The 18,728-nt window shown below is 40.4% G+C and overlaps 4 protein-coding genes across 4 annotated transcripts; 2 read left to right on the forward strand and 2 right to left on the reverse strand.

Annotated features, from left to right (window-relative positions):
• Positions 1 to 8: 8 nt before the first annotated feature.
• On the forward strand, positions 9 to 3,062 carry FOA43_000289 (uncharacterized protein; the record flags this gene model as incomplete). Its single annotated transcript, XM_038920622.1, has 1 exon — positions 9 to 3,062. One exon carries the CDS (start codon positions 9 to 11, stop codon positions 3,060 to 3,062), a length of 3,054 nt encoding a protein of 1,017 aa, XP_038776550.1.
• Positions 3,063 to 3,256: 194 nt separating this feature from the next.
• Positions 3,257 to 5,977, reverse strand: FOA43_000290 (uncharacterized protein; the record flags this gene model as incomplete). The annotated part of the gene is made up of 2 exons (XM_038920623.1): positions 3,257 to 5,943; positions 5,971 to 5,977. The coding sequence occupies 2 exons, from the start codon at positions 5,975 to 5,977 to the stop codon at positions 3,257 to 3,259; spliced, it is 2,694 nt and encodes an 897-aa protein (XP_038776551.1).
• Positions 5,978 to 8,059: 2,082 nt separating this feature from the next.
• FOA43_000291 (uncharacterized protein) lies at positions 8,060 to 15,319 on the forward strand (the record flags this gene model as incomplete). Its single annotated transcript, XM_038920624.1, has 1 exon — positions 8,060 to 15,319. One exon carries the CDS (start codon positions 8,060 to 8,062, stop codon positions 15,317 to 15,319), a length of 7,260 nt encoding a protein of 2,419 aa, XP_038776552.1.
• A 126-nt stretch (positions 15,320 to 15,445) lies between these two features.
• On the reverse strand, positions 15,446 to 18,514 carry FOA43_000292 (uncharacterized protein; the record flags this gene model as incomplete). The annotated part of the gene is made up of 1 exon (XM_038920625.1): positions 15,446 to 18,514. The coding sequence occupies one exon, from the start codon at positions 18,512 to 18,514 to the stop codon at positions 15,446 to 15,448; it is 3,069 nt and encodes a 1,022-aa protein (XP_038776553.1).
• Between the last annotated feature and the right edge of the window lie 214 nt (positions 18,515 to 18,728).

Raw genomic sequence — 18,728 nt, forward strand, 5'->3', positions numbered from 1 at the left:
CTTTGTGCATGACTGACACTCAAACCGCAATTGTCTCTTCTGATCCCGATGTGGATCTTTGGAATGTCATCCAATCTCCGGAGTTTAATATATACCAATGCATTGACATGCTCCGTCAGTATTCAGAAAACGTGGGCATACAGTATCAACTTTGTAAGCGTGCTTCAATCTACCCTATTACTGAACTTCGACTCTTTGTTCCCGAATTTTTGCAGCTCTTGATAACTGTTGAGACACAGTCAATGGCTCTTGAAGAAATGGTGAAAACCCTTTGTAATAAGGATGCACATTTCAGTCTCATTACTTTTTGGCATCTACAGGCGTTGCTCCAACAACTAGGAGCAGAGCCTGAAAGTATCGGTTTTCAGACTTGTAAAAGGCTGATAAACGAGTTACAATACCAACTCTTCAATTATTTTTCTCGTCCTGGCGGAGGAAGTTTGGCTGCAACTTCAACTGGTTTCGTTTCTCGCCATGATGTCAACCAGAACTTCCGTGAGAATCTTGCCCCGTCCATTGTATTGCAAACGTCTCTTCTCGCCGGTGTCACAGTGCCTGAGGTCACAACATACGTCGAGCCTGTTGTAAAAATTCAGGGCAAGCGTGTCAAGACTTTAGTCTTCGAGGTCCTTAAGGATGTCAAAAAGAGTCTTACTAAGAATCTTACCCTGAAGAACACGCTAAAGAATGCTCGAAGTGGTGGAAATGGAAGGGTAGCTGATAGTTCCCCTGATGTACGAAGAACTAAGTCAGTGACCTTGAACCGGGATGTTGCTAGCACCGCAGGTTCCGCATCTGCTACACGACTTAGACGGTCAGATGACTTGGAACTGGATATGGTAGACTCCTATGCGGAGATCCATCTGCCCAAGCTTCGGAGGCCTTCTTTAAAATCTGGAAAGTTTGCTCCTCGAACCGAAAATGCAATTTACGGCCATTCAGCCACTACAATGATGTCACTAAATAAGCCTGGTGTCTCTCGAGTCGCTGCAAAGGGTTCTGGTCCTCCCGCTAACAACATTGACCATTTAGTGGCTTCAATGCCTAACTTGCATACTTCTTTGACTGCAGATAATTTTGGATTGCACGGCTCGTACGCATCTTCAATTCGTAATTCCTTTGAGTTTCGTAACAGCAGTGAACTAGAAAGTCTAAATGGCGAAGACTCTGGAGTTGTATCGTCACTTTCAACATATCGCGTTCCATTGAACAAGGCCCAGCAAGTTAAACTACTCAAATCTAATTATTTCAAGAATACTACGCAGTTTGTCATTGCTTTTCAAAGCATTTCTATTCGTTTATCTAAGGTTCCTCGAGAAGCCCGATTGTCTACGCTTAAGGCCGAGTTGGCCCTTCTCAATAATGATCTACCATGCGAAGTTGATATTCCCACGCTTCTTCCGAAGAATAAGAGGGGCAAGCATCATAAAATCTGTCATATAGCGGTTAATGAAAGCGCTGTCTTAAATTCTGCAGAGCGTGTTCCATACTTATTGCTTATAGAATACTTCTCTGATGGTATGGACTTCAACCCTGATTCGCCTGACAATCAGAGTTTACTGTACGATCTGCAGCAATCCGGTGACGATGGTAAATACAAATTTGATTTGGCGTACCGTGATTCTGTTAGAACTGATCATATTATCAATCCTGGCTCCTCTTCTTGGGCTTCCACTGTCTCCTCTGGAAGACAAACCAGTAGCTGTGGAAAAAGAATTCCTTCGTCAGAGGTTGCTGGGACAGCTGTCGTGGAGGAATCGGATCTCGGTGACGTGTCTGTTGTTAAACTTACTAATAACATAGATGACAAGGATGCGCTTATGTTTCCTACGAAAAGCTTTTTTTCTGAGGATCAGAGTCTTCATAATCAGATTCACAGTATCAAGATGTCTTTGCATGATCATATGAAAGACAGTTCTGAACATGACAAGAATTTGGCAGTTCAGTTACGTATTGCTGGTATTATGCTCAGGCAGTTAGAGTCCTCTAGCACTACACTTTCGACTTCGCAGGCACAGCAGATTCGATCGCGTATTGTTGATTCAATGAAGTCCATGCAAAACAGTTTTGAATCGGTGGGTATCTCAAATGACAATGACGATGGAGCTGGAGAAAGAAAGTTGTCCAACGACTTAAAGGTTGCCGGATTGAGTTATCTTGGGGAGGATTGGAACAAGAAGAAAGAGCGAATTAGGAAACAGTCAAAGTTCGGTCAGTACGAAAATTGGGATCTTTTCTCAGTAATTGCCAAAACTGGAGAGGATCTCGGTCAGGAGGCGTTTGCGTGCCAACTTATTCAGGCCATGGCGAATATGTGGTATAAAGATGGAGTTCGTGTCTGGGTTAAGAGGTTGCGTATCCTTGTGACTTCTTCTAACACAGGCCTTGTTGAAACTATCACCGACGCCCTATCTATTCATTCCATCAAAAAATCTCTTACCGAGTACATGGTAAACAAGGGTGAAATTCAGAACGGCCTGATTGTTAGCCTGAAGGATCACTTCATTAGGCTGTTTGGTAATGAGGACTCTCCAAGGTACAAGATTGCTCAGCAGAATTTTTGCTCGTCTTTAGCTGCATATTCTATTGTCTGCTACGTTTTACAGATTAAGGACAGGCACAATGGTAATATCATGATTGACTCAGAGGGCCATATCATTCACATAGACTTTGGTTTCTTACTCTCGAACTCTCCTGGATCCATGGGTTTTGAGTCTGCCCCGTTCAAACTAACGCAGGAATACGTAGACGTTCTTGGGGGAGTGGATTCCTACTTCTTCCAGCAATTCAAATTTCTCACTAAACAGGCATTCAAATCAATTCGGAGAAATGCAGATAGTCTTGTGAATATAGTGGAATTGATGCAAACAGATTCTTTTCTACCATGCTTTAGTGCCGGAGAAAACACTTCAGTCTTCTTGAAGCAACGACTTCAGTTACATCTAACGGATGAGGAGATTGATGCGTTTACCGAAGACTTTCTCATTAATAAGAGTATTAACAGTGCGTATACCAGACTCTATGACCAATTCCAAATGCTCACCCAGGGAATTTATACATGACGTATTTTCTAGCTATATTTCAAATTACATTGATATTAGATGAAAGATACATTTCTATACAAATGATATGGCATCATCAAAAGCAAGAAAGCAAAGAGCCCAGATGTAAAATTGATGCAGAAAAATATAAAGTTTTGTACAAAACAGAAAATGCGGAGAAAAGATATATAAAGTTGATAGTAAATTTGTAACGGTTAGCAAAGCTTCATAGAGTAATGAGAACCGTAGGCATTGTGAATTCTGGTAACTCCTGTACGCACTCTGACCTGGGAACCATCATTGTCGACATCCATTTCGGAATCAGTGTTACTATCGTTCCTTAGACCTGAAGTTCTGCCTGGTAATAAAAGATACATGAAAGCCTCCATGGACCATTCGTACCAGACCCTACCATCCTGGCATTCTCTTTTGATAAAAATACTCAATTCCTGTTCGTCAGTAAGATGAATAGGTTGTTCTATAGGGAGATAAAAAGGAAGCCAAGAAACTAAATTGCGTGGGGTGGGCCCATTGCCAGTGGGACATGTGGACAAAACAACATCTTTGTATAGGACGGCGGAGAAATAACCTATTAGTCCATGTATCGTTCCTTTTCTATGACACTTCAATATAACATGTGCCTGCCTCCTGTTATGTTTGTTTTCAAATGATCCTCTAGTACCGTTGTAGGTCTTCTGACCTCCGAGATTACGTGAAGGATGACGAAATGTCCAGACCCTGGCATACTTGGAAGACAGCATATCAAATTCATCCCATAGAGGAAGAAAAGGTCGATCAAACTTTGCAGAATCATAGAGCTTTATCACTTTACTGTAGAGTGCAGGAGAAATAACTGGAGCAACAAAAGTGCTAAACTCTGATGGAATGAACACAGAGTCTTGATGATCACAGAATTGAGCGATGTAATCGAGGCTCTCGGGAGCAAGTTCGTTACAACCAAAACTTCCAAGTAGCTCGCTGATTATCAAGTTGAATCCAGTTTCCTGTGAAGATGAAGGCTCCCAAAAGCGGGCATCACAATTATAGAGCTGAACCTTACCATTCCAATGGTCCTTGTTTCTTCCTTTTAGATAGAGCATCACGTTTGTGTTTTTTTCTATCCCCACAATACGGATATGTTTCAAGTTCAAGTCGAGTAATCGAATAGATGAAAAGAGTCTTTCAATAAGGGGTCCCCTTCCAGGACCCACCACAAGAATTTTCAGTAGACAATTTCTGGAATTCTCTTCAGAACCAGCATCTGTGACTTGACTACTGTCCACTCCAGTTGATAGAGGAAGAGCCGACGAGCCATGGGCATTGGATCCTTTAAGATGATGGAACCGAGGAGTATTGGAAAGATCGACTAACGCAGCAGTTATTGCTTTCTGATATGTCTCATACTTGGCATGATCTTGCTCAAATATTCTATAGGTATTATTATCCAAATTGGAAGAGAGAGGCTGTAAAGGAGTTTGCAAACTCTCAGGGGAATAGATTTGATCCGGACGCAAGTTTAGGCGTAGAAAACTGTTTAGGGTAAAGTTTTCGAACGGAAGTAACTGATTATTCCTGTAGCTTACAGCAATAAGATAGCGAATATACTCAAGGTAAGCCAAATCTCCCAAAGATACATGTTTTCCGTCGACAGTAACGATCACAGAATTTCTCTTACCGCTTGTTCCCCGAGAGGTTACTGATGAAGAAGATATTGAAGTCACTGTAGAGTCAGGAACCCTGGAAGAAATCGTCATATTTTCTTTATCCACTCCGTGAAGGAGTAAAGTAGGTGGAGACAGTGCTTTTCTCTGAATGAATTTCCAGATAATCAATTGATTGAACTTATTAAGAACAGGATAGTTCTTGCTGTTGGGAATGAAACGATAACTGGATATGAGATAAAACCGAACAGGTTCGAGTAACCACCGATTAACCACACTTTGTGGAACATTGGTTTTTGGAGAACCCAACGAAATAGACAATTTACTATTATAATTGCATTGAATTCTAATGGAATTCCAAATATCCCAGGTAGAAAATGGATCAATCATGGGCATTGTCTCTCCAGTAATCGGATCTTGTTTAGTATCTTCACAGATAGGAAGAGATATGGACAGCTCTATGTTCGGATACATTTGAAGAATAGTATTTAGGTTGTCAGCATAGGTCTGCAAATTGTTGATATTCTTTGGAGGGGCAATAAGCAAGGTGCTGATACCTGTATACTGAGCATATGAAACCTCATTTATAATGACCTGCAGCGAAAACTCATTGATTAACCTGCTTTCGTTATCCAATTCAACCCAAGAGGAAAGAAGGCCGATAGTATTGACAATATGTGGTCCCGTAATGATATTGATCTCGTTTAATTTAGGATGAGGCACCATCAGTGAGTTAAGGTCGTAGTCATTGTCATCATCATCGAGTTCACTCTTTTGCTCATTCTCCTCGCTATTTTGATTGTGGTTGACAGCTTCAGCGCTTTCATTTACTGGTGCGTCGACTTCGGAATCATGCATGACCAGATCAATTTTATCATCTGAACGGCCCAAGGAATCACTCGCCTGACTTCCCAACAATTTGCCGACATCGGAAATTGTGGATAAGGTGAAGTCAGAGGACGAAGGAACCGAACCATTGAATCGCTGCCTGAATTCAAGGAAATAGGCCTTGCAATTCTCTTTGTACCTTGCATTAGTAACGGGTAAAAGAACACAATCATATCCCAACGAGTTTAAGCTTTCAACAAGAGTACGGTCAGATTTCACTAACGCAGAAGTCAGAGGTAGAGGTTTAATGCCTATTTTCACGTTAGGAGTAATTATCGAGGAAAAGGAATCAAATTCAGATGATTCTGAGTCGACAATAGAGTTTGAAGTTTGAGCATTCGAAGAGACTCGCCCTGCTGTAGAGAGGTTTGATTGTTGACGTTGCATTTGCTGCTGTTGCTGTTGCTTTCTAATTATTTTGGTAGCCGCACACAATGGAGGACTTCCTTCATTAGTTAAATGAAAAGGGGATAGTAGAAAAGCAGTTGAAGATTTTCAAAAAATACGGTGCAGATGAGATGGAGGAAGCACTGGATACACTATTCAGAAGAAAATTTGATGAGATTAATATGAATCAAAAATAGTCTGCAAAGGGAAAATTTAAGACCAACGCTGAATAAGGAAAGGAAACTGTTCTTTGATCTACCTAAATAGCTGCGAGTGAAAAAATAACGATCAGAGCGAAGGTAGACGCCAAGAGGTAGTATTAGATGAAGAGAATCCAGAAAGAAGAAGCAAATTACAAGAGGAAAGTCATTAAACTAAATAGTGGATAGGTGGGCAAAGTACATAATCACACACGGATTCGAAAGGGGACCTCCCATTTACTCCTTTGAAACAGTACCACATCAAGAATACGATTGTAATAGCAGTAAGAAAAAAAAAAAATTTTCTCCCATAATTCGAAGAATTGAGATGTGTGGAACTATCAGCGCGCATAGTACTAAATGCATGGAAGAATTCAACGCGTCATTCGCTGAGGGGTGGCCGAATTAGTACCGAAGGTTGGAGAAACCGAGATTGCCAAGCGTTCAGAAAACGTCTTTATTAAGAAACAACTGTACAGGATCAGAAACACTTTTGGATGGCTATCAATTAGCGAACACCATCTTTCAGAAATGATAAGCCAGTCGCCTTGACGCCTTTTTTGTAGGATCGTCTACAATAGATACTCAAATTTCGGAAAGTGCGACTTAGAGGGGGTTATGACACCATATTTGATACTATCCAAAGGGGTGGAAAACTAAGATATTTGTATATCCCTCCCAAACTCTTGGGGAACTGGAGATCATATACTTCTATAGAGAGCAACGCTTTGAATACACCATTTTTTGTGTTTGTAGTTTGCTAGTTCAAAAAAATAACCTTGACAAACCATTATTTTTAAGTATTTATCAAAAATTTCAATACGATTTGAATAAATGGAAATTTCATTCAATTTTCCTGGACATCTTTCTCAAAATGATTGACACTACATTGTACTAGTAGTTATCCTCATAAAAAAATGAATTCAAGTTCTCGAAATAACATAATTTTAGGCTATTTCAAGATCTTGCAGAGTGTTCCACTATCTGGCTCTTCAATTATATATTCATCAGTCCCATAATCCTTTTATACTCCTTTCGGATCGATGATTTTTCCTTTTAGATTTCTGAATTTCGCTGCCTGCCAAAAAAAATCGCAGATCGATTCGATCGACCACCAAATCTCAATTCAAACTTTTTCTGCCTTGGTGACTCGTTCTTTTTGATTTGAACCACTTTCAGCTAGATATACCCAAAAATGTCACAATCCTTTCCAGATCCAAACCAACAGAGACCCAGACCCTTCACGCCTCAAGAAAGGGAAAAGATATGGGCTTTCAGAGATAAATATTACTACTCTCCAAGATACTCCGATGATAACTTTGAATATAGACACGTTGTGCTTCCCAGAGAACTTCTGAAGCTGATACCCAGCGATTATTTCACGGAAAAAGGTACATTCAAACTGCTAACTGAAGACGAATGGAGGGGTCAACTGGGAATCACTCAAAGTTTGGGGTGGGTCCATTATGGGTGCCATGCTCCTGAACCACATATTCTCCTATTTAGAAGATCAAAAAAATGATGTCTCCTTTCACCTTCATCAACACCTCCCCTCATATATCTCGCCACTCCTTCGTCAAGTCATCGCTTCATTGACCTTCTCCGTCTTTTATATAGACTCATCTAGACCTTGCACTCAATGTATAATGCTGTTTAATTTTCTTTGAGTAGCTCTATCAATTATACTTTTGGCTTAGGCTTCTTCTTCCATCCTTTCCTTATTTCTGTAATTCAACGCGTCGATATTTTTAGTTTTCTATTCTTTCGCGACTGACGGGGGAAAAAAGCCAAAATAGAAAGACATCTGAAATCTTTACCAGTCTCATGCCCTCCAATTTGAGATCCTTTGTCTATTTGATGATGCAAGGACCACATATACAAAATGGCCGAACAAATAAAACAATTATCTGAAGTGCTTGATGCGCTTCTAAAGCAGAAATCGAGCGGTAAAGAACAGGATTCAAATTCACTTAATGCCTTGCTTGATACTGTTCTCCCCTCATACCTGGGCAGGTCTCTTAGCCAAGAAGAAGTGCATGTCGTTCTCAAAATCTTCCAAGCCTTGAGATTGTTACTCTCTAGAAGTCCTAGCTTGATTATAGAGAACGAAATTTATAAAAAATTGTTGAAATACATCAAAGTTTTCTACGATTCTATACAATATCCGAAGGAACTATCCGATTCTGCCAACCTGACTTTGGTTCAAGTAATCTCTGCCGCATTTACCGGAGGCAAACTTAGAAACAACAAGTATTTACTTGCTATTCGAAATGATCTTATAGAAACACTTGAAGTCAACTTGAAGCAATTGTTGCGGAGCATATTGAGTACCTCCAACAACAATGATAATACTTCCAGTAAAGGTGTGATAATGTATGCTAATGAAATTGCTTCGGAGAATGATCGCAAATTTTCCAAGCTCAGTGTTTCTATACGAATTCTTCAGGTGCTTTTGAATCCCACTTTAAGGAATATATTCATGCTTCATTTACAATGTTCTATGCTTCTGGATAACTTTATTAGAAGAACATGGTTTTGCATGAACAACATAGTCATTAATTTGGACTTGAAAAGGGAAGAAGGTGAAGGTGTTACTGGAGATTCTGATCTCGGAGTCGCATATCTTTCACAGACTTCCGTGCCTTCTATTGCTTATAAGTTTGATCAACTCTTTGCTGTACTATTGAACTCCACCGTGGGGTATTTCAATGATGATGACGATTGTCAGATGAACATTTTGGATCTCGCATTATCACAGTGCAAACAGCTACTCAATTGGGCACTTATCGCAAAATTCCCTTCATTGCAGGTGGTACTTGCTGAATCATTGATGAAACTACTTTTAAAGTGCCGTGAACTTGGAACCTGCGTATATTTCTGGAATAAAACTGATCTATGCTTTGATAAGAGAATCTTTATTGTTGGATACATGAATGGGGATCTTCACCAGGACTTGTATATAACCATAAATCTCTTACTTGTGCTAAATGCATCATCAAAAGGCATCACCGCTAGAGAAAGCTCCATGGTTATTGTCGATCGTGCCATCAAGCCTTATGTTAACAGAATGCTTGACTCTATCAGAGAGAGATTGTTAAGGTCATTCGCTTCAGATGATGTTTCGATGAATCTTGATTTTCTGTTGAGGCTCACCGATGGGAAATCCCTTTTATATTTAAATCACTCATATTCACAAATGTCACTCTTGCAGATTGTGAAAGGGGACCCCACTTCTGGATATTCCGCGAGACAGACCTTGGCTAAATGGCTACATTCCTTAGAAAGTCTACTCAACACATCGCCGGATTCAATACTAGGTTCTTCTATTGGCAAGCACTATCTAATAAACTCCCTTGGGAGATTTGCATGCATACTAAATGATGATTTCGATTTCACCAGGAAGTGCTGCGAGCGATGCGACTCTTGCTTGGATGAAAGACATTATAATCCAGACCTTGTCGATGTCAATAGACCTTCTTATAAAGATGATTCCATAATGTATTCCGCTTACAAAATTCTTGAGGATCGATTTATGGTAGAAAAACCATTACTCGACGATGAACAACTGGTATTATCACTTCTTATCAGTCTTGGAAGAATATTTAGAACTTATAGGCCACCGCCCTTATCGAAGGGAACTGTATTGTGGAGTTTTATCCAGAAATGCTTTGTTAGTGTTGTTAGAGAGATCCGAATGATGACAGTTAGGCTTCTTCCACTTATTCTCTACTGTCCCGAAGGAGCACAGTATCATTCGGACCTTGATCACATATTGGGCTTTTTGAGCTCATTTGCTCCTAGCAGATCCACAAGTTATATATTTGAAGGAATCATCGTATCATGGGGAGAACTCCTTTGTATTTCAAAGTTGGACTCCAAGTATTTTGTACTTTTGAACCCATTGATTCAATTTATGGGTGATAATGACGAGTTTAGATCGAACTTAGCTTTGCATGAAATTCGTATAGTGGCTTCAACTAGGCGCGTAACTCCATGGAAGCTTGTTGAACCTTTTATTCCCGTGATAAGCTGCGATTTGTTGACAAAGCAAATTACAAATCCTGGATTGCTTCTCAATTTCTGCGAATGTATTGAGATGAATGTCAGCGCTTTTCTCAATAGAACTCAAGATTACACTATCCCAAGACTTATCCAATACTTTGATAGCGATCCAATTGGATTTATTGCTAAGCAGTTAGAGCAGTCTAAAACAAGATTGGTGTCGGCAAATTTGTGCAAATGCTCTGCACTACTATTAGTTTCTGAAGACGTGATCTCTCCTGCCAAAATAACAAAAATCTTGAGTATTTTTATTCCTAGATACAAAAAAGCGAGCCTCCAATTGATTCTTAGGGAATTGAATGTATTGGAACTGATATGGGAACTTATGTCTCTCTACAACTGCACTCCAGAACTGCTGAAGAGGATCCGCAATGCTATTGTTTGTGTCTGCGTTGCCAGACGTGCATCTGATATCCCTATAAACGGTGAACAAGAAGAGTCTTCACTACTAGATGATCAGATGAAATTGACCGTTTTGGGTCTTGCACAGGATTTCTCCGATATTATTCACAACAACAAGGGAAGCAAACCTTTTATTGAGAAAGTTCAAGCTATCAGGGCCATTTGGTGTCTTACAGAACTATCTCCAAGGTTTGATGCCTGCCTTTCACAGATTATGACTTGCTTACAGCTTGCTTTGGAGTCGTTTGAACTTCAGTACGAAGGATTGGAGTGCTTAAGAGTTATAGTGTCACGTTTGAAGTATTTACAACTCTCTATTATTGTTGATCTTCTGATTTCCTACCTCATTCAAAAGTATACGGATTTCAACATGAAATGCCGCTCCATTGCTAAAGCAATCTTGAAGGACATCTTCCAAAAGGATCCCCGCATAATTAAAGAGCATCCTTCTTACGTATATTCTTTGGCGTCTTCAAATACTGATCTCAGTGAAATTGTCACTTGCAACTTTTGGACACGAAATATCCTTGTCGAATTCTCAAGAAGACTCCGCGCTGATAACAAGTGGGTAGTTTCGTTGGTGTTGAGAGATTTACTCACCTTCTTTGATATACGGCAGATTGACGTACAAAAAACATACATCAGTGATGTTGTACTTGTAGGGCCTCTTTCTTCGTTAATCAGTGCCCTTCTGGGAGCATCAAATAGATTTTCTGTCACTTGTACCGACATTCCAAAGAAGTGCTCTCTTGTTCTCTCCATGATCGGTGCATTAGATCCGTCGAAATTTGGCTCATTCTTCCATAGACATACAAAAAATCTTGTCCTCGTAACCAATTTGACGAAAGAAAGAGAGATAGAAGAGTTCTCTATTTATTTTCTGAACAACATCTTGATGAAGTGTTTCATTGCGTCGAGTGATCCCCAGAAGCAACTTTATTTGGCATACACAATGCAGCAATATCTGAAGATCTTAAAGCTTACTGATGAGAAGATCAAGGAACGGGGAAGCAAGGAGAATATATTTTGGTCGAAGTTAAGTAACCTTTCTCAGACAGTTTTGAAGCCATTACTTGTTTCTCGCTATACTAAGAATATGTCTACCCATAAGTTATTGATGTATCCAACATACAAGGAAACCAAGAAGCATTCCAAATGGTTGACAGACTTCACAGAGGATCTTACATTTAGGGCTGCCACTGCCGAAAGGATGCCTAGAATGGCTCGACAGATATTTGAGAGCTGCACTGTCATTATCAGAGATCAGGATCTCAGTATATGCGAATTCTTACTTCCATATTTGGCGTTGTTATTAGTGGTTTACGGGGAGAATGACACTTATGCCAACATTGAAATTGAAATAACCACTGTTCTCACTCAAGATATTGAAGATCTTGCTAGCGACTTTGCTGTGGAGAGTTTGAAAAGTTGTTACCGTACTGTTTTTTCCATCATTGACTACTTTAGAGAGTGGATATCTGAAAGAAAGAGAGATAGAAAACATCTTCGCTCAACGTCAGCCGTCAAGGAGAGGGAAATCGTGGAGCAATTCTTAGCGGATTTACCAACAGAAATTTTGGCCAAGCGTACGGCTCAATGCAACTCTTATGAGCGTGCCATATTCAACTTGGAGCAGAGTTACCAAACAGAGAAGATGAGTGAGAACGAGTTTTTCAATACCATCAGACATATGTATGCAGAGCTAAACGATATGGATGCATTACAAGGTGTTCTAAAGAAATTTTCGGCGAACAGTCTCAACGACAAATTGATGCAGTTTCAGTATAGTGAAGATTGGGAAGTAACCCACGAGTCGTTAGCGGCAATTGCAGAAGCTGAATATCCAAATATAGGGGGAACTCTTGTTTCTGCCGATCGAGAGGCACTTCGTAGACAGGATAAGTCAGTTCGTATTACCTCGTTGTTGAAATGCCTAGATGATCATTGTCAGTACGACCAGGTTCTATTGGAGTTGGGGAGATACCAGAGTCTTACTCTTGGTAGCCATTGGATTGACTCTAAGGATATGTTTTTGTGTGGGCTACAGGCCTCAATTTTTACTGGTGAGTTGAACCAACTATGCAAATGGGTTAGATTATCAGAGCAGAGTACTTCAATAACATCTCCTGGATCTGAACTTTCCATTTATTACGAATTTGCTCAAGCACTCATCAGATTGCATGAAAATGATATCTCCTGTTGTTTAGATCATGCTGAAAGGGCTTCTTCGTACGTCGGACTCGCATTATCTGTTTCTAAGGAGATATCACATACCAAAATTGCCGACTATATGGTTCTGCTACATTGTCTGTATGATTTCTCTCTCTTGGCTAAATTAAAATCTGGTCCATCTTTAGAAACAAGTTTCAAGCTACTTCGTTATCGACAAGGTAACACAATGAAAGATTTTCGTACGAGGTGGAAGATTCAATCTCTCAAAAAGGCCATAGTGAAGTTACATCCTATAGAGGAAGTTAGACAGCAACTTAGCAGTACACTAGTGGAGAGCTCACAGCTTTTACGCGAGTATGGAAGACTTGATCTAGCTACTAAAAACATAACTCACGCTCTTACACTTGGTACGGATAACTCTTTTGTGAATTTTGAATTCGCTCAATTGCTTTGGGCACAAGGTGGCCATCGACAAGCACTCAAAACTTTAAAAAGCGTTATTGACAGTGAGAAAATCAAGTCGCCTGAGATGGCCCTTCAGTACACACAGTGGTTGGAAAATTCAGCCAATGGTAGTTCCGATGAGATTATTAAAGGTTATCGGTCAGTAGCTCAGGATAACAAGAATCTGGAATTCTGCGGCAAGGCTCAATACTATCTAGGACGGTATTACAATAAATTGCTCGACGCACAGGAGATCGAAACCCCAGGGTTGAAACGACTAGAGAAGGATTTTTATGGTGATTTGGAGTTTAATGTTATTAAGGCATACATGAGATCAGCTTCTTTCTCTACTGAGTACTTGTTTGAAGTGCTACCTAAAGCTGTGACTATTTGGCTTGACTATTCGACTAAGTATCGCGACTCAAAGCTGCTTAGATCATACTCCAGCGAGATTATTATGGCCAAGAGGAATGATAACTACTCTGGCATTTTGAAATTTATTACTATGTGTATTAATGACGGCGAGACATACAAGTGGTACACGGTTCTTTCGCAGTTAATATCGCGTATGATTCATGGAGATAAGGATACAGAGACCCTTATTTTGCACATAATTACCCAGATGGCAATGAAGTATCCGCAGGTGATCTTGTATTCCGTCTATTCTCAGGTACAGTCTGATTCTTCCGAGAGACGCAAGAGAGGTCAGAAGATTTGTGCTTCTCTTCAGAATGCACGTGATGAAGTTCTCGTAAACCAGGTTCAGTCCGCATTTGAATTACTTGAAGCATTAAAGGGAATATGCCAAGCAAGAACATCCAAGGAGGGCAAAGTTAAGTTATGGGAAGATCTAAAATTCTCCTTTAGGAGAGGTTCAGAATGCCTTTCTTTGGCACTACCAATCAGAGCCAACTTTGATAGGCTTCACTCGCCCGTGCTTACCACGAAATCAAAATCGACTAAGCACCATAACATTGATAACTTTATCACTTTCTCGAAATTTGAGCCCGAGGTCAGTATTTTAAGTTCCATGCAGAAGCCCAGAAAGATATATGTCATTGGAAGTGATAACAAACGCTACAGCATTCTTTGCAAGCCAAACGATGACTTAAGAAAAGATAGTAAGCTGATGGAGTTTGCTACAGTCATGGATAGACTTTTGCAGACGGATATCGAGTCGGAGAAGAGAAGCCTTTCCATAACATCATACGCCGTGGTGCCACTCAATGAAAACATGGGTTTGATCGAAATGGTGGATAACGTGCGGACCATCAGAGACATCATGCTAATGTATCTTCAATGGCAAGGAAATCGGTTTGATTACGCAAAAATGAAGACTCTTATGGGAGATCCTGCTCTATCTTTGAGTGAAAAGCTTCATAACTATGAAAAACTGAAGACATACTATAGACCCGTCTTGCAGCTTTGGTTTGCAGATAAGTTTCCCAATCCAGTTAACTGGTACGAAGCACGGAATAGGTATACGAGATCATGTGCCGTGATGTCGATCGTAGGATATTTACTCGGAATGGGCGACAGGCATGGTGACAACATTCTTTTGAACGAAATCACAGGCCAGATATTGCATGTCGACTTTGATTGTTTGTTTGATAAGGGTAAGAAACTACAAGTTCCGGAAAGAGTACCTTTCAGATTGACTCAAAATATGGTGGCTGCAATGGGCGTTAATGGGTACGAGGGAACATTTAGGAAAGCATGTGAGGTGACCATGAGATTGATTCGGCAGAATGAAAACATCTTGATGAACATTTTAGAAACTTTCCTATATGATCCTATTTTAGATTGGAAGAAAACATCCAAAAAGAGAAGAGGTGTGGACCATAACCCTGATAGCAGCTCCAAGCTACAACCACAAGTGGCTCTGAATACCATTCGAAGGAAAATTAAGGGCATATTGGATCCTAGGGATCTTGATACGGGTGCTAAAGATAGCGGCGGACTCTCGGTGTCTGTAAATGCACAAGTAGATGGAGTGATACAACAGGCCACTTCAGATGAAAATTTAGCCCAGATGTATATTGGATGGATGGCATTTTTATAGATATAGAATATGCTTTTGGATAGATATAATTTGTTGATATATGGAACATACATAGATACATACTATTCATGTTTTGGGGGATGCGGCAGATAATAAAATTAGAATGACGAAGCCGATAATTTAGAATCAATCATCGAACACCTCATCGGAAATGTTATCACTTTCGGCAAGATTCGAGTCATCATCGGCGTCGCCGTCATCGTCATCATCACCATCATCAAAGTCGCTTTCGTCATCGTCAGCATCGGCGTCATCAGCATCAGAGTAATCTTCCTCATCATCATCTTGAGGATCTTCATCAGAGGGAGCAAAGTCAGGTTCAGCAGCGCTTTCTTCACCATCGCTTTCGGAATCACTTTCGCTAGACAAAAAGGACCAACCACCGTCGACAAAAAACTGATATGGATCGGCTTGTATCGTTTTCATAATAGTTGGCCAGTTCAAATTAACGGCACCTTCACTGTACGGAATATCAACATCCGTCAACCATGCTTTAACATCTTCAAGCGTTTCCATTGGAATAGTAGAGATGTGAGCAACTGGTTTACCCAAGTCCTTGAACACAAATACAAGATCAAAGTTCTTTAAACCAAATTGGACTCTTTCCAAATGGGCAATCTCAACTTCTTCAAGCGTGATGACCAAAAATGGTAGGTCAACCAATTGTACAAGACAGTCTCTCGTTGGCACGCAAAGAACGGCTGACCTGGATGGAACACCTTGAAAGCCAAGTTCTCTGAATGGAACGTCTAAGTCGAGTAGACCATGAGAGGCATCTGCAATATGCTCAGCAAACTGTTTGAACTCTTTGTCAAGGGCGGCACGTCGTCTACGCTCTTCCTGTTCTTGTTCTAGTTCATCCTCGTCACCATATCTGTATCTTCTCTTTCTGCTCCCAGTCTCATCAATAGATGCATCCGTAGCCTCTCTGTAGAACTGAACGTTATAAGTCTTTTTCTTTCCAATCATAATCGGCGTTTTCAAATGACAATGAATAATGACAAGCAACTCTCCCTTGCAGGACTGAAAGAAAATGTGCTTGATATTGGAGAATAAAACATTCACTCTATGATCACCTCTGCCAAATGACTGGTATCGAATACCATTCTGATGGATGGCCACATAACCAGCAAATCTTTTGGAATCTGGGGTGGGACGAAGGAACACATTATCCAAACGACGAGGACGGTTCACCTCGACCAAGTTGGCCTGCGAAACAACATCGGCCATTTCTCTTTTATCTGTGTCCCTTTTAACAGCCTCTTTCTTCATATCTGTAATCTTCTTAAGTACTTCGGCCATTCTTGCACCATCCTTAGAACGGAAGGTGATACTACGGATGAATTGTTTGTCGTCACCAGTCTCATATGGCAGCTCCAATCTTCGTGATGATGATACACCAGGGAAGTTGAAGTTCAAACGTAGTTGAGTATACTCGCCCTCTTCATTCTTGGAACCATTTTTATAAGCGTTAATATGGAACGGCACAGGTCTACCGCATATTGGTAAAATGATGGTTTGGTTCTTAGAATCGATATGAATCTTCAAGTCTCTTACATTGGTTGGAATCTGAGATTCTCTGACGTAGGACTCATACTTTTTGAATACAAGTTTCTTTTCAATATCTTCGGTAGCAGCCTCCGAGTTGAATCTCTCAAGACCTTCTTTTTGCCTTCGCTCATGCAACTCCTTCTGTATTTCACGCTGGATTTGCAGCTGATCTTCTTCAGAGCTTTTCTGTTTGGCTCTCTGTTTTGCTTTCAATACACGAGTATTTGCAGAACTAGTAATCTTAGCATCACTACTACGCTTAACCTCCTTCTTGATTTTGGTGGTTCCGGGTTCAGATTTGACTTTTGCATCATCCCTTGTATCCTCATCTTCATCGTCAAAATAGAAGGCAATAAACTTTCTGAGACGGGGAGAATCAGTAAGTATGATAGGTTCTTCACCTGTGATACGGACGGTGTCAGCGATCATCAAACCATAATCACCCTGCTTGTCATCATGCAAATCATGCAATCCAAGAACCAAGTTAACAACAGATCCTTCATTTAAGCGGCGGCCGTTTTTAGGGCTGATTACACCGTTAGAGTCACGAAAATCAATACCAATAAGAGATCCCATGTTTTTCAGGAAATGACTATCCAAATCAGGTCTTTCCTTATTGATATAATCCGCAACTGCCTTATAAATCTCACTAGCAATGGCCCCGTCTTTTAGAAGGCTGAAGGCTTTGCTCTGTAGTCGTAAGAGAAAATCATAGTTCCGCTCCATTTCTTTGGTGGGTCCTATTAAAAAAGTACGAGTTACATTAGAACAGTAGCTCTTATACCTCATACCAAGAGAGGACATAATGACGTTACCGCCTAATTTTTCATCATTAGACTCAACAGAAAACTTCAACTGATACTTACCATTACTTTGGACGATAGGCTTATAGCACCAATCAAGGTTGTTAAGATCAAAGTTGTTACCAAGACGCTTCATTGCTTTGTCTGTCTCCATTCTCTTAAAAAACTTGACATCATCAATCTTGTTTTCAATCTGTTCAACCAACTGAGAGTTTGTAATTTTCAACTCCTCATCGATAATTCTACCCATTTCATCAGTAAAGTACGACATCATGTTGGTAGAAGCCCGAGAAGCAACACGCAAGTTACGTTGCTCCTCCTCATCCTTCAATTCCAAGGTCTTTGAGACACCAACAGAGGCATCAACGAGATCGAATTGAGCTTTTGCACCCTCCCAGATAGGATTCCATTCTTCCATAAACTTACCCTGGTAGTGATCTCTTGGTAAAATGCCAATTCTTTTACCAGATTTTTGGATCTCTTCAAGAAATTCTGCAAACAACTTTCGGTTGTGCTCTGGATCCTTGTTTCTGCACAAGATAGTCATCGTGTAACTGCCATTTGGAGAACTTTTCAAAGGAGACAGATATTTGGCCTTGCCAACCGAGGTAACCACCAGGATTTTCTTGGAAGTAATATAGATACCAGTAGCAGGAAACTCATAGCCAAGCAACCAAGTATGGAGTATGGTGGACTTCTGATAAGGATTAAAATCATCGCTGGATCCAACCATAATCAACAAGCCATTAACAGATTTGAAGTAGTCGGAAGTGGTTAAGTTCTTTTGCAATTGATGCAATCTGCGACGAAATGCCGCCTCATCAATTTTCACCTCTGACATTGCTTAATAAATATTACCTAAACACTGTTTGTACTTAATGACAGTGGAGGCAAAAGTTGGAGAATGAATACGTCCCTCTCGCAATAATAAGGCGTCGAAAATTTTTTCAATCAGTTAATTGACTTCACGCGTCAGTCAGCGCGATTAGGCGCGACTAGAGGAGATCGAGTTGTGGCAGTTATCTTTCACGCTTTTTTTTTCTCTTTTACATTTC

Source organism: Brettanomyces nanus, chromosome 1 (assembly GCF_011074865.1).
Source record: "Brettanomyces nanus chromosome 1, complete sequence".
In the NCBI taxonomy this organism is placed as follows: Eukaryota; Fungi; Ascomycota; class Pichiomycetes; order Pichiales; family Pichiaceae; genus Brettanomyces; species Brettanomyces nanus.